Below are 14,783 nucleotides of genomic sequence, written 5' to 3'. Positions count from 1 at the left end.
GGAAAGCAACAGCAAATGGTCACTTGTGTCGGCGGGGCAGCTGACAGTTCATTATTTGGCAGAGAAGGTCACTACAGGCTCTGGAATCAGTGCTTATGATGAATTTCCCGAGCTCGGAAAGAAAATTCTATTTGCTTTCTCTCCAATCTAAGAGAAGTGAAAGAGTTATGTGTTCCTGAATTTCCATAAAAGAGAGGAGAATGGAGGCTTGAACATAACAAACACTGTGCCAACTGGTGAGGCCTGATAAGAAGTAACCAGTCTTGGAGGATGGAAAGTCTTCCAAGTGCTACTTGCGTAAATGGAAAAGGCTGTTTGGGTTTGAGAACAAGTTATAATCTGCAGCTTAGCCATTGCGTCCAAAGGATCCGCTAAAAAACGACTAAGGAATAATTAATTTTGCACCCTCCTCTAGTTACTTTTTGGGCTATGAGGGTGGAATAGAAAAAAAGGAATGGGAAGACAGGGCAGGAGAAAAAAGGAATATTAAAGGGCCCAGCTGACAGCACATTCTCGTATCATCTAGAAAGGAAGGATTAAAGCTATCAAAATTAACGGCTGGAGCCTACCCCTCTCCGCAGTCATACCCATTCAGCTCCATCCAAAGAGGGATCTGAACCTTACTGTTCTTCCTCCACCGGATCAACTTGCTACAATTCATGGTACTGCTGCTCCCCTACTTATGTCCAGGAATAACTCAGGAGCCGGACATTTAACTCAGAGCTAAAGCGTCTTCCATTTTTAAAAATCCTTGAATTTAAAGTGAAACTTACCTGCTCTTCAGCCCACCACACTGAACCTCTCTGTGGGCGAGGAGGAAAACCTTTCCAAATTATTCAGATTCACCTACTTGGCTGCTGTGAGCTGTCACAACACATGTCGGTTGACAGAGGCAGGATGATGCTCGTCAAGGCCGAGCACGGTTACCCTGCAAGCTTTGCTCTCGCTCCAGGGCGCTGCCTGGGAATTCTGCTTCCAAAGGAAAGGTATCTAGCAGCGCTATCAATGTGTCATGAAAAAAGAAAAATTGATGTACCCAGGCTGGTGTTGAAGGTACAGAGGTGATGTCAAAAAATACCATTAATTTCACCCAAAAGCAGTGTGTTCACCATTGAATAAACGTATTTCATTTTAGAATGAACTGCCTCCCTCAAGGGATTGACTTGGGAAACGTGGGCCCCTTATTTTCGTGTGCAAATCCCCTGGCATTAAAAATGTCTCTCCTTGGGGCTTTCCTGGTGGCGCAGTGGTTGGGAGTCCGCCTGCGGATGCAGGGGACGCGGGTTCGTGCCCCGATCCGGGGGTATTCCACATGCCGTGGAGCGGCTGGGCCCGTGAGCCATGGCCGCTGAGCCTGCGCGTCCGGAGCCTGTGCTCCGCAAAAAAAAAAAAAAAAAAAAAAAAGCCTCTCCTTAAAAGAGAACCCTCCTACACTGTTGGTGGGAGTGTAAATTGGTGCAGCCACTATGGAGAACAGTATGGAGGTTCCTTAAAAAACTAACAATAAGGCTACCATATGATCCAGCAATCCCACACCCAGGCATATATCCAGAGAAAACCATAATTCAAAAAGATATATGCACCCCAGTGTTCATTGCAGCACTACTTACAATAGCCAGGACATGGAAACAACCTAAATGTCCATCGACAGATGAATGGATAAAGAAGATGAGGTACATATATACAATGGAATATTACTCAAAAAGAACAAAATAATGCCATTTGCAGTGACATGGATGGACCTAGAGATTATCATACTGAGTGAAGTTCAGCCAGACAAAGACAAATACATGATATCACTTATATGTGGAATCTAAAAAGAATGGTAGAAATGAACTTATTTACAAAACAGAAATAGAGTCACAGATGTAGAAAACGAACTTATGGTTACCAAGGGGGGAAGGGGGTGATAAATTGGGAGACTGGGATTGACATATACACACTACTACATATAAAATAGATAACTAATAAGAACCTGCTGTATAGCACACGGAACTCTACTCAATACCCTGTAATGACCTACAAGGGAAAAGAATCTAAAAAAGAGTGGATATGTGGATATGTATAACTGATTCACTTTGCTGGACAGCAGAAACTAACACAACATTGTAAATCAACTAGACTACAATAAAAATTAATTTAAAAAATGCCTCTCCCTGCTAGCACCCAGGGTTCTGCTCCTTATGTAGGATACTAACTCAAGGATAATACAATGATTAGGTTATTTGTCATGATCATCCAGCTGTATGAATGCCCAGATAATAAGAAAAGGGTTATAGGATTCCCACAGTGAGGCGCAAGGTTTGCTCTTGTAGGCTACAGAGGAACAATAATAACAATAGCACCAATAATAATAGCTAGCATTTTCAGGCATCTTACACGCATTATCTCATTTAAGAATCACAACCACCCTGTAAAATAGATTATCATCCCTACTTACAGATGAAGAATCTGAGGCCCAGAGAATTAAGTAGCTTGACCAAGTTTTCATAGAATGGGTCTGTAGCACATCTAGTTTTTATACAGAGAAGTAAGCTGAGGCTCAAAGCCAGGTGCCAAGTCTAGCCTAGAAAACAAGTCTTGGGACCTGGGCATGTTCTCTCCACCCCATCATGCTGTGGACACTTCAAGTCATTTGAGAACAACGTGCTCCCAGCTGTTGGGGTCAGGTATTCTTTGAGCACCAAGAGAAGGCAGCAGTCAGCTATGGAGGGCTATGCAGAGCAGACAACTGGGCAGTGACGTCCTGTGTTTCCATGTGGACTGTACCTGCTGTTTCCATGTGGACTGTACCTGCTGTCACCAGGAAGTGACAAAGTTGAGGTCGATGCTCCTTCAACATCTCAATCAACTGTGTTCTCGCTGAGGCGTTCTTGCCAGCTAATCGTCTGACTACATGACCAATGTTTTAAAGAAATGGATATGTCTTCCATTAGACAGTCTTACAGAAGGGCAACCCCTACTCGTTGCTTCTTCAGCAGTCATTGTCATCCACTGAGTTCTCACTGGGGTCTCAAAAATATGTCGACGTGGATAAATTTGACAAGGACTGTGGCAGAAGGAGAGCATCCCCCATTCTGCTTAGAACAGAGGTTTATACACAATAGGAATCAATCAATGTTCATCAAGCCAAGGAGGGAACAGACGGAGCACCGCAAAGCCACCCCCTATTCCTGATCCCATTTTATAACGATGCTTCTTCTGGAGGAGCATGAAACCCCACGGTTGACCAGTACTGACGGAACCAACACCTTCCATCAACCGGGCTCCTCCAGGATTGTTCCCAGAAGGAAGCATGGAGAGTTTTGTAGAGGTTTTTAACTGTAAATTTCCCCTGTGACTTGCTTCTGTAGAACTCTATTAACCGAAACATTTAATTATCTACAACACCTCACACCATAAACTCAGAGAGTTTACAATTAGAGCTTTTCAACTAAAGGACCAAAAGCTTTGTTATGGAAATTTTCCACTACTGGAACAATATACCTTTAAATGCTGGGTAGGTTTTATGGATAAGAAAATTAAAAGCTCATTTACACAGATGGTGAGTGACCCACCTAATGACACAGACCCTGTTGGTGGCAAAATGGAACAGGTCATTCCTGTTACTGGTAGACTCTAAGGGCAGGAAAAGATGGTTGAGGATGGTTAGCTTTTCTCTTATGATTTTTCTCTTCCTGAATTGTGAAAGGCTTCCCTTGGCCCCTGAGCTAGATTCCTTTTCTGACTCTCCTTTCCTAGACCCAAAGGGAAGTCCTAACCACTGTGGTCTCTAACCCACAATGTGCTGCACTTGGCCAGCATCATATACACAGCCCAGGTTGGTCAACAGAATCGGTGGGTCTGTCTCTGTGAGACATTCAACTTCTGCCCAGGATGCTCCTCGGTTTCCGATCCCTGCTTGCGATTCTACCATGACAAATTCTGCTGCTCTGGGATTGGACCCCAGTTTGATCTCCTGGTGTGTTCTCTGTGCTGTCCTGCCACTTCCCCGAAGAGGGAGGTCCACACAAGGCTCTGAGCCAAGGATTAATACCCGAGTGTCTTCATCTTGTTGCAAGATTGGCCACCTGCCATCTACTGATGGCCACCAGCTCCTAAGGTAGAATTCACATTCCATACAATTCATCCATTTAAAGTCTACAATTCGATAGATTCTAGTATGTTCACAGAGTTGTGCAATCATCACCCAAATCAATTTTAGAACATTTTCATCATGCCCCCCCAAAACCCTGTACTCATTAACAATCATTCCTCTCTCCCACTCCTCCCTTAGCCCTAGGCAACCACTATTCGACTTTTTTATCTCTCCCAATTAGCTTTTTATTCATTTTCATTCCAGCTCATTGGAACAGTGGATTGAGTCCGGGTTCCTCCTTCTGTCTTCTAGAGCTCTCCACAAAGTGGACCTCCTGTTTCAATCTACTTAGTCTTCCATCTTTCCTCTATTCTTTTTCCCCTCCACTTTTTAATGCACATTCTCTACCTTCATCTCCTCACCAGATGCTAAACACCCCATCCTCATTGCGCTGTCAGTAGACGGGTAACTCAATGGACTTGAGTTGCCCAAACCCTGCACATCCCAAAGAAAGAACTCACCCTTGCCAGGCTCCTGGAAGATAACCACTAAACCCTTGGAATATCCTGCCCGGTAAGAGTGTCCAGGAGGCCCTGGGCCATGCTGTATTGGCTTAACCTCTGCAGGGGGAGGTGGGGAGGAGCCGGAGGCCAAGGAGCCAAGGTTGGTCACATGTTTGCTCCACGTCTACGGGACTGACCCCCAGTAAAAACCAGGAATGCTAGGGCTCCGGCGAGCTTCCCTGGTTGGCAACGCTTCATCACGTTGTTATAAATCATTTCCAGGAGACTGAAGCTCCGTCCGTGCAACTCCACAGGGAGGGGGCAACCGGAAGCCCACGCTCGGCTTCTCCTGGACTCAGTCCCATGCCTCTTTTTTCTTTGCTGGTTCTAATCTGTATCCTTTCACTGTGATAAACGATCAACACGAGCATAACAGCTCTTCTGAGTTGTATGAGTCCTAGTGGATCATCAAACCTGAGGGTGGTCTTGGCAACGCCAAACACACTCATGTTCACTACTGTACCTCTAATTGTGTCATCCCCCACATTTTCACTCTGCCAGTGAAAATCCCCTGCAGCTTGCAAGGCCCACAAGTCACTGCTTTTTCAGGAGGGACAGCACAGTGGGGAAGGGCACAGACTCTGGACCCACTAGCTCCGAATCCCAGCTTCAGCTCTTACTGGGAGTGTGACCTTGGGTAAAGTGCTGCCCCTGCGTCTCAGTAGCCACGCCTGTGAAATGGGGACGACCGCAATACTTATCTCATAGGGCTAGTATGAGGTATACATGGATTTGTACTGCGTAAAGCAAGAGAAAAGTGCCGGGCACGTAGAAAATTCCAGTGTTAGTTATGATTTTGATAAGCTTTCCCATCCACTCCACTCACAAAGCTTCCCCCCTCCTACAAATCCACACTTACCTGCGCTAAAGTGTGATTATGCACAGTTGAGCCCTGTGTCTCCAGCTAGTCCAGTAACTCACCCAAGAAGATCATGTAATTTACCAATACTGTCCCCCCAGAAGTTCCCACCACGAGGCTGAGCACACAGTTGGTTCCTAAAATATATTTGCTGATGCATAGGGACGATAGCTCTATTTCCAAGTCTAAGACAATCTGATTCTTCACTTAAAGATTTCCTCTCAGCAAGCCAGTCATCTTCCTCTAGAGAGGAAAAAAAAATAACCTTCTTATTTTATATACATTTGTGCACAGAATGTGAGATTCCAGCAACTATACATATCCAGGACAGCCCTTTCAACTCCCAGAGTCTAACAGGCTCTAATGGCTCCTGTACCTTATAATTTATTATCAAATTATATGTTGGATTAAGGATTGCTAATTGTTAATCATCAGCTTGAATTAGTTATTAATGAGTAATGTCGCTAATTACAGGGTCACCTAACACAGAGCAGGCAGGCACCGCTGGCACGTCACAGAAGACGCCTGACTCAGCTTCAGCCAGTGCCCTGAAAGCAACATGCTATAAACCTTCCCATCTCTGACGACTCCATAGACCCTTCCCTCCCCTGGTAAAAGTCACGGGATATTACAGCTGGAAAGAACTGTGAAGATCAGCGGTTCCCAACTTGTGAGCTACAGAGCTCTGAAGGCTGCTGAGCTAAGGCAGGTTCCCATGACGTCATGGTGCCTTCAGGCTAAAGATAGTATATCCCTCTTTCTTACCTTTGCTACTATTTTTCACATATATGGACATAATACTATGAATAATACAATTTAAGTTGGTATCGAAGCACAACGGAGTTCATAGTAGTTTTTTGTCAAGAAATCTTCATGGACAATCTATTGATTTTTTATTTCTGGGCCCCCAAGACAGCCAGCGATTCATTTTTGGGTTCTAGGTCAGCTCACCCATTCCCATCGCTCTTGGCAATTATGCCAGACCTTTATTTATCATTTTTTCTGTAGCCCCCGATCCAAAATTTCTCTCTCTCTCTCAGCAGTGATTTCGTCTCTGAATTCATAATGTGGGTCACACAGCATAAGCTCTCTCTTCCTGCTCTTCAAGACCAGACTACAATTCACGTTCTTGACCCCATCCCCTACTGCCTCTTCAGGGTCCTTCTTTCCCAGTCAGCACTCTTCCTCCTTTCTGTGTCTTCAGACCCTCCCTCTCTCCTTGCTTCATGCCCTCAGCTGTATGTACTGTGTTAAAATGAGACCTTTCACGTCCACATCTGAGCTGAGGATGTTCAGGCAATAGATGCTATACTCAAAGAGATCATGCAAAAAGTTCAAAGCAGATAACCAAAAGGCAGCTAGCTGCCTGATGAGGATGAGTAAGTGGAGTTTGGGAGACGAGTGTGTCAGGGAGAGATTCCCTGGAGCGAGGTGTACCCTGAATCCCCTTCCCCAGGGGGAGAAGGTGGGCATCCTACCATCTCACCCCAAGCCTGGTGGTCAGCACTCCCGGCAGTGGAGAAACATACTCACTGGTGCCTGACTCATGCTAAGCAAGTGAAAAGTGGCCAGTGGAGCAGATGGGGGCCCTGTGTGTGAGAAGTCACCTCTCCCCTCCCACGCAGGACAAAGGTGTGTGAGTCTTGGAAACCAGATACGGAAGCCAGAAAGGATGCTGATCTGTGACCACGTTAAGGTGCTCACTATAAAAACTCACTAGAAAAAGGAATGAAGTACTGACACCTGCCGCAACATGGATGACCCCCAAAGCCACATACTGTATGATTCCACTTATAGGAATTGTCCAGAATAGGCAATTCCATAGAGACAGAAAGACTGGGAGCTGTCAGGGGCTGCGGGGAGGGAGGCATAGGAATGCATAACGGGGGAGGCAATCTCATCCTCTTCCGAATCGTGCACGAACCCTGACTTCTCTTCTGAGCCTTGGATGTCACTCATCCATTCGTTTGTTCACTAAATGTTTTCCGCATCCCTACTAAGTGCTAAGTACTCATTAGTCACGGGGGTTACAGTAGAAAAAACCACAGGCCTGGCTTCATAAAGCATACAGACTAGTAGCTGATAAAGAACGGTAAAGAAAGGCTCTTCCACTGGGAGAACCAGGTCGAATGTCTAGCAGTGGTTTGGCCACATGGCTCATGGGATCTCAGTTCCCCGACCAAGGATTCACACTGGGCCCTCAGCAGTGAGAGTGCGGGGTCCTAACCACTGGACTGCCAGGGAATTCCCTTGCAGTGGTTCCTAATATAAGCCCTGTGGATAATAAGCAGGTGGCTTCCAGGCATCTCACAAATTCATGAAATTACATGTGAAGTTCTGTTCACTCATACATACTCAGGAGTGAGGTGATTATGACTTTCATTAGATTATCGAAGAGGTCCTCGACTCAAAAAAGTTTAAACTCCACTGGTCTAATGATAGGTTGTTGACGCGACATTAGAGATGATGTCACTTTGGAGAAAAATCGGGGCTTAAGACATAGGTTGAGAGCCTTCTCTGCACAGAGGTGAGAGCGGGGTCGGCACTTCCCAGAGTCTTTGACTTAAGAGTCTGGGCAGCAGAGGACTGTGACACACAACAGAGGCGGCAGGGGATCTCTGATGGCTTAACTCAAGCTCCAGGAAGTCCAGCCATGTTTCTTCCACGGCTTTGAGTGACACTTTCCCCAAACCCCTCAGCCCCACCATAATGCCACAGACCGCAGGTGCCACAGCTCCCAGCATGAGAACCAAGGACTAAGGCTGTCCTTGGGAATGACTGAGGTCTTCATGGAGCAAGTATAGAGCACAGACCAAATTCTGGGGGTCCGGCTGGTCAAATCCACTCTAGAAACATGTTTGGCCCTCATAGTTTTGAAGAAGAGGGATTTATTGCCAGTATTTAGAAGTCAGGAGATTTCACAAAATGATCTGAATTTGTGTCTTTTCTTAAAAGTCTGAGGACTTGACAACGCCGGCCCTCTGTGCTCCCGTCACCATCACGGGGGGCTGGCAGCTGCTGGCTCCTTGGGCGGGGCATGTGTTCTTCAGTCCCCACTGCCACCCCTCACACTTGGCTCTCCCCTCTTTAACAGCACCTGTCTACTCTCAATGCCTGAACCCCTGGTGTAGACAAAGAAGAGCAGAGGAAAAACCTTGGGAAATAGCTGTTTACCAAACAGGAAGAAAAAAGCGTTACAAAGGAAGAAAGAGAAAAAGAAGTAAAACAGAAAGGATATACATTCCCTTAACGCAACATCTCCTATATCGTATGGCCTACTGGGAAGACTCAGCATCTAAAGATTCATCCAATCTAATGTCATCTGGATGGTGAAAGAGTTCTCTTCATCCTACCCTTTATCAGAATAATCATTCCTTTTAAAATACTGAGATCACAAGGAGGAGGGGGAACCATCACATCCTGACATTTAAGAAAGAGCATTGTTGGGACTTCCCTGGTGGCGCAGAGGTTAAGAATCCGCCTGCCAATGCAGGGAACACGGGTTCAAGCCCTGGTCCGGGAAGATCCCACGTGCTGCAGAGTAACTAAGCCCATGAGCCACAACTACTGAGCCCACGTGCCACAACTACTGAAGCCCGCGCGCCTAGAGCCCGTGCTCCGCAACAAGAGAAGCCCCACTCACCACAACTAGAGAAAGTCCACGTGCAGCAGTGAAGACCCAACGCAGCCAAAAATAAATAAATAAATTTATAAAAAATAAAATGGTTAATTAAAAAAAAGCGTATTGTATCTGCTTAATAACATCAGAAGGGCCATAAAAAGTCCTTCCTACCATTAAATATCTCCATCAACTATTAACAAATTAAGCATTGCATAAGTTATGATACATTAAAAAGGGATCACCTGATTCTGTTGTGTACATCAGAGATATTAATGACTCATGATCACGACTCCATTTTCTTCAGTCCTTTTAAAATGCGTATTACTCCTCTGTTAACGTGACCTAAAGTACACACTCAGTTTTCGCCTAGTGCCTCACATACTCGGGGATAGCTCTGTGTTCCGGGCGTCCCAAAGCACTGCACTGTATCCATTCCTTTTCCTCTGTCCCTAACACCACTGTTACACTTTCACTCCCTTACCCGTCATGGCTGGAGGTCAGCCTCCCTGTGTGTCAGGGATGAAGCAGTGCTTGGACAAAAATACGAAACTCACCGTCAAGCCATCGCTTCAAGATCTGAAGGCCACGGGGTCTTTAAGCACACCCCATTAATTTTGTGTTAATCGTGGTACAATACACATAACATAAAATGCACTGAATTAGCCATTTTTACATGTACACTTCAGTAGCGTTCAGTACATTTGCAGGACTGTGCAACCAAGTTCCAGAACTCTTTTCATCTTGCACAACTGAACCTCTACACCATTAAATAATAATTCGCCATTCCTCCCTTCTCCCCAGCCCCTGGAAACCACCATTCTACTCCCTGTCTCTGTGAATTTGGCTATCCTAGCCACTTCATATGAGTGGAATCATGTAATATCTGTCTTTGGTGACTCCCTTATTTCACTTAGTGTAACGTCCCCAAGCCTCATCCGTGTTGTAGCATGAGTCAAATTTTCTTTCTTTTTCTTAAGGCTGAATAATATTTCATTGTATGTACATGTCACATTTTGTTTCTCCATTCATCTGTTGATGGACATTTGGGTTACCTCCACCTTTTGGCTATCGTGAATAATGCTGCTATGAATACGGGTGTACAAACAAACATTTCTCTGAGACCCTGCTTTCGACTCTTTGGGGTATATACCCATAGGCAGAATCGCTGGACCATATGGTAATTCTATTTTTAATTTTTTAGGAACTGTCATACTGTTTTCCATAGCAGCTGTACCACTTTATATTCCCACCAGCAATGCTCAAGGATTCCAATTTCTCCACATTCTTGCCAACATCTGTTATTTTGCTTGTTTTTATACAGTAGCCATCCTCATGGGTGTCATCTCAACCATTACATTTTAAATATCTCTGAAGGTTACGCTTTGGTTCTCAGATAACACCTTGGTGATGAGTCGACATTATTATTTGCAGAAATCCGAGAGCACAGCCCTGCAGCAGTACATGAAGACACTGAGCATCTAGGCTGGGCTGGGAACTGAGCCACGAGACATCTCCAGCTGAGCAAGTTATTAGCCCAAGATTACCTTCTTTGTTGCATAAATTTGCCCGTGAGTGGCTCTACCCTAATGCAATCTGTCAGCTTTCAATTTGTGCCAGAAAATAAGAGAATATGCCACGGGGTGGGGGGGGGTCTGTCCATCTCAAAATCCTCCTCTGGTTGATTAAAAATGTATAAACTGAGAAAGAACTTTATGGGTACTTGCAAAAAGTCCTGACTCCTGTTCCACAACTGCCCCCTTTATACCAACAAACACTGTCCTGAAACGAGGGCAAAGTAAGACGGCCCCTTCCACCTCTTCTAACGTGGAACCACGAAGATACTAAGCCAGTTTTGACCCTCACGTAGGACTCACAGAAAGTACTGAACTGTAACTCGGGTATCATCTTCGCTGAAAGTCAAAGCGTTTGTTGTCGGCTGAACAATATTCCCCATCCACCCCCCCGCAAAACCCACACCCTAACCTCTGGAAACGGCAAATGTTACCTTATCTGGAAAAAAGGACTTCACAGATATGATTAAGTAAAGGATCTTGAGAAGAGGGAGACAATCGTGGGTTATTCATGTGGACCCCAAATGCCATCACAAAGGCCCTTATGGGAGGGAGGCAGGAACGTCGAGGAAAGAAGGCAGCCACGTGATGAAGGAAGCAGGGGGAGAAAGGGAGGGGATGTAGCCGTGAGCGGAGGAATGAGAACAGCCTCCCGAAGCTGGAACAGGCAAGGAAATGGATTCTCCCCTCCAGCCTCCAGAAGGACCCAGCCCTGTAGACACCCCGCGTTCAGCTCTCTAAGGCTCACTTCAGATCACTGCAGTACCTTTAGAAAGTAAGCACATTTCTGTGCTTTAAGCCCCTGAATTGGTGGTCATTTGTCACAGAGGCCACAGGAAACGAATACGACATCAGAATCCACCTACTTCATTCCCCATCCTTTGTATTTGAGCTTCCCAACTGGTACAACATGAGGGATCTATCTCCTCACCTCCAGGGATGCTGGGTGGGGCCTGGGGCAAAAATCCTACAGAGCTGCCCGAAGGCCCTGGGCTACCCCAGCTACCATAGAAATACTGTCCTTCTCTACGTGCTCCTGCGTCACGGCGACTGTGAAGCATGCAAGTATGAAAAAGTCCCAGGAATTCATACCTTTCAAACGTCAACACTTAAAAGCACCTGAACACAGTTCAACAGATACGAGGAAGAATAAAAAAAAGTGTGAGCTGTCCTATCAATTTCCATCCTTCAGGACTGCTGTTCGATAAGCTGCACTGGAGAATTTTTAGCGAAAGAAGCAAAATGCAGCGTCCTCTCTCAGCAAGAAAACTTCAGTGGAAAGACACCCTAAATTCCTAAAGCAGCTATTTCCCCACTGCAGCTCCATCCTCAAGTGGTCCCTTCCAGCCCCCCTCCCTCCCCCCTCTCCCCGGGTGGGTGGGGTCCTCTCTCCCCTGGGATCTGGGGACAAATAAGCCACTGGAGCGCGTGCTTGGCACAGACCTGATGGGAAGGGAAGGGTCTCCGGCGTCCCACCAGTCTTTCGGGGGGCTGATGTACATGCACCACAGCTCCCAGCTGTACCCGTGGGCCGAGTTCTCATACCGCTGCACCTCGAAGGTGTCCTGTTTGATGTTGTCGATGGACGGGAGGATCACCCGCTTCCGGTTCTCCTGTATCCGCGAGAGAACTGGCTCGGCCCTGAAACACAGAGAAGCAGAAATAAAATCTTTCACCTGTGGCTCACCCGCACCTCCACCGGCCCAGACCCCAAGACCACAGACAATGAATAGAAGCGTCGTAGCAAAAGGCTGGGCAGGCTGGAACTCAGAGGGAAACTGGGCTCCCAAGTGGCTGCTCCAGCTGGATCAGGGGGATTTTTTTTTTTTTTTTTTTTTGCGGTACGCGGGCCTCTCACCGTCGTGGCCTCTCCCGTTGCGGAGCACAGGCTCCGGACGCGCAGGCTCAGCGGCCATGGCTCACGGGCCCAGCCGCTCCGCGGCACGTGGGATCCTCCCGGACCGGGTCACGAACCCGTGTCCCCTGCCTCGGCAGGCGGACTCTCAACCACTGCGCCACCAGGGAAGCCCTGGATCAGGTGGCTTTAAAGGAGCCCTGTGACGTGCAGCTCACGCCCTCACCCCTGTGGGGTTCCCACAGTGCTGCCTGCGTTGGCATGAGAGGCTTGAAGCAGGGACTCAGAACACGAGGGCTTCTGCCCCGGAAAGTATGGTCTGTCTTTTATACCAACAGTGTCTAAGTCAAAGCTTAGACAGATACGAGGAAGAATAAAAAAGTGTGAGCCGTCCAATCAAGGCCCTCCTGATAAGGTTTGCATCTCCCCACAGTTTTGTACAGTGTTTTCAGTTTCCCCTCAGGCACTGGCCGATGCCTCTGGTTTTTTGTTTTCTGCTGGAGCTGAATTGCCTTTTCCCCAAATAGGTCACTTCTGCCCTTGATGGCCTGGTTTCAATAAGCCTTTCACTAGCTTCTTTGTGAGTGTGCCTATTTCAGTTGTTTTAATTGATTATTTAATTGATTTCTTAAAAGGGATCTAATTGGATGGGTTAGGGATGGCAGGCAGGAACTAACTGAATGCAAGGGCAGGCAGGATCCTGCCTCTCAGCTAGCCCGCCCGCTCAGGGCTACAGCAGGCGACAGGCAGGGACCTGGCTCCAGGTTTAAGGTGTAGCCCTGCCAGCTTAGGAGAAAGCAGATGGTCAGGCACCCCTGCCAGAGTGCGTCTCTGACGTAGATGTAGGAAGGGATCATTTCCCGTATTCAAGAACGAAAAGATGGCTCTCATAAACCAGGGCATTAATCTCCCTGCTTAGAACAGGGCGCAGGCTTTGGAAAGGAATCAAGTGAAAACCCCATTCCTCTGCATTATTTCGAAGAATAATGAGAACGCTCGGCCTCCATTCCATCTCTTTTCATTTGCATCTACTGAATTACCTGTTGGCACATCTCGTGTTTCTATTTAAAACGAGCAATAAAATATACCCTGGGCCATTTACTGCCTCCGATACTTTTGCACACACCTTAGAGACTGATAACCAAATGGGACTGACTTTCCCTGGTTTCTAGACGTGCTTCAGAGCTCCGCCCCCTCCAAGTCCTCACTCTTGTTGTTCTCCTCCAGGAATGCCCTTGTGCCCAGGCAGGAAATCTAGCCACCCACACAAGCTTCTCTAATCAAGTGCCACCTCTTCCAGGAAGCCTGCCTTCATTTCCCCCAGTAGAAGACTCTCTCCATCCTCTCAACTCTTAGAGCATCTTCTCCATCATATTCAAGTCACCCTGATAACACGCTGTCTTTGCTGATCGTTGAACACACGTTTTTCTTCCTTATAAGCTCATGATAGCAGATGTTTATCAAGCACTTACTACTTGCCAGGCACCATTCCCAACATTCTGTATGAGCTGACCAATATAAATCTCGCAACAATCAAATGAGGCAAATACTATGATCACCATTTTACACATGAGGAAACTGAGGCCCACGGAGGTTATGCCCCAGCCCACACAGCCAGCTGGAGGTAGAACCAGGTTTCTAACCCGGATGGTCTGGCTTTAGGCCCAACCCCTAAGCTCCACAGCCTCCTTGGATGGGCCACCCTTCCCCTAGGCTGGTCTGGTGCCCTGCAGGTAGAAGCATTCAGCTCGGCCGTCACTGTGTGGGGGAAGTTACTGAGTGTCGGGCAGAAGACCTTGGTTCAAATCATGCTTCTGAAGCTGAGGAGCTCAGTCTCCCAGTCTGTGACAGAGCGTACAACTGTTCCCAGCGGTTTGCTCCCCTGCCTCGGGACATCCTGCTGATGACCCCGAGGCCTGCGGTATTTCCCTGCTGAGGGGCACGCTCTCCCTCAACCCCAATTAACGTTTAGCTTGGACATGTGACCTACTTTGGCCAACAGAAGGTGTGACCATGTCACATCTGAGCAGAAACTGTTATCCTTTTCCCTGAGCTACAAAAGTGGTACATCCTAGGCAGGGGTGCTCCTTGGGTCCTGGGACGCAGAGGCCGTATGGAGCAGAGCCACAGACAGACAACCCGCAGCGGATCTGCCACGTGGACAGGACAGAGATCGTTACTGCAGTGTGACCTAGTGAGAGTTGCGACACACTGTCTATCTGCCATGAGGACATA

At 47.1% G+C, this 14,783-nt stretch overlaps 1 protein-coding gene across 1 annotated transcript in view; it reads right to left on the bottom strand.

The window, feature by feature from the left end:
• Nucleotides 1–14,783, bottom strand: part of GALNT17 (polypeptide N-acetylgalactosaminyltransferase 17) — a 448,716-nt gene that overhangs the window by 179,300 nt on the left and 254,633 nt on the right. The window contains exon 5 of the mRNA XM_067705964.1: nucleotides 12,137–12,334. Within this exon, the coding sequence (XP_067562065.1) occupies nucleotides 12,137–12,334 (198 nt within the window). The remainder of the gene's footprint in view (nucleotides 1–12,136; nucleotides 12,335–14,783) is intronic.

The sequence above is a fragment of the Pseudorca crassidens genome, chromosome 15 (genome assembly GCF_039906515.1).
Source record: "Pseudorca crassidens isolate mPseCra1 chromosome 15, mPseCra1.hap1, whole genome shotgun sequence".
NCBI classification, from domain to species: Eukaryota; Metazoa; Chordata; class Mammalia; order Artiodactyla; family Delphinidae; genus Pseudorca; species Pseudorca crassidens.
The sequence above is the reverse complement of the archived record's forward strand: the minus strand, read 5'-3'. Positions and strand labels throughout refer to the sequence as shown.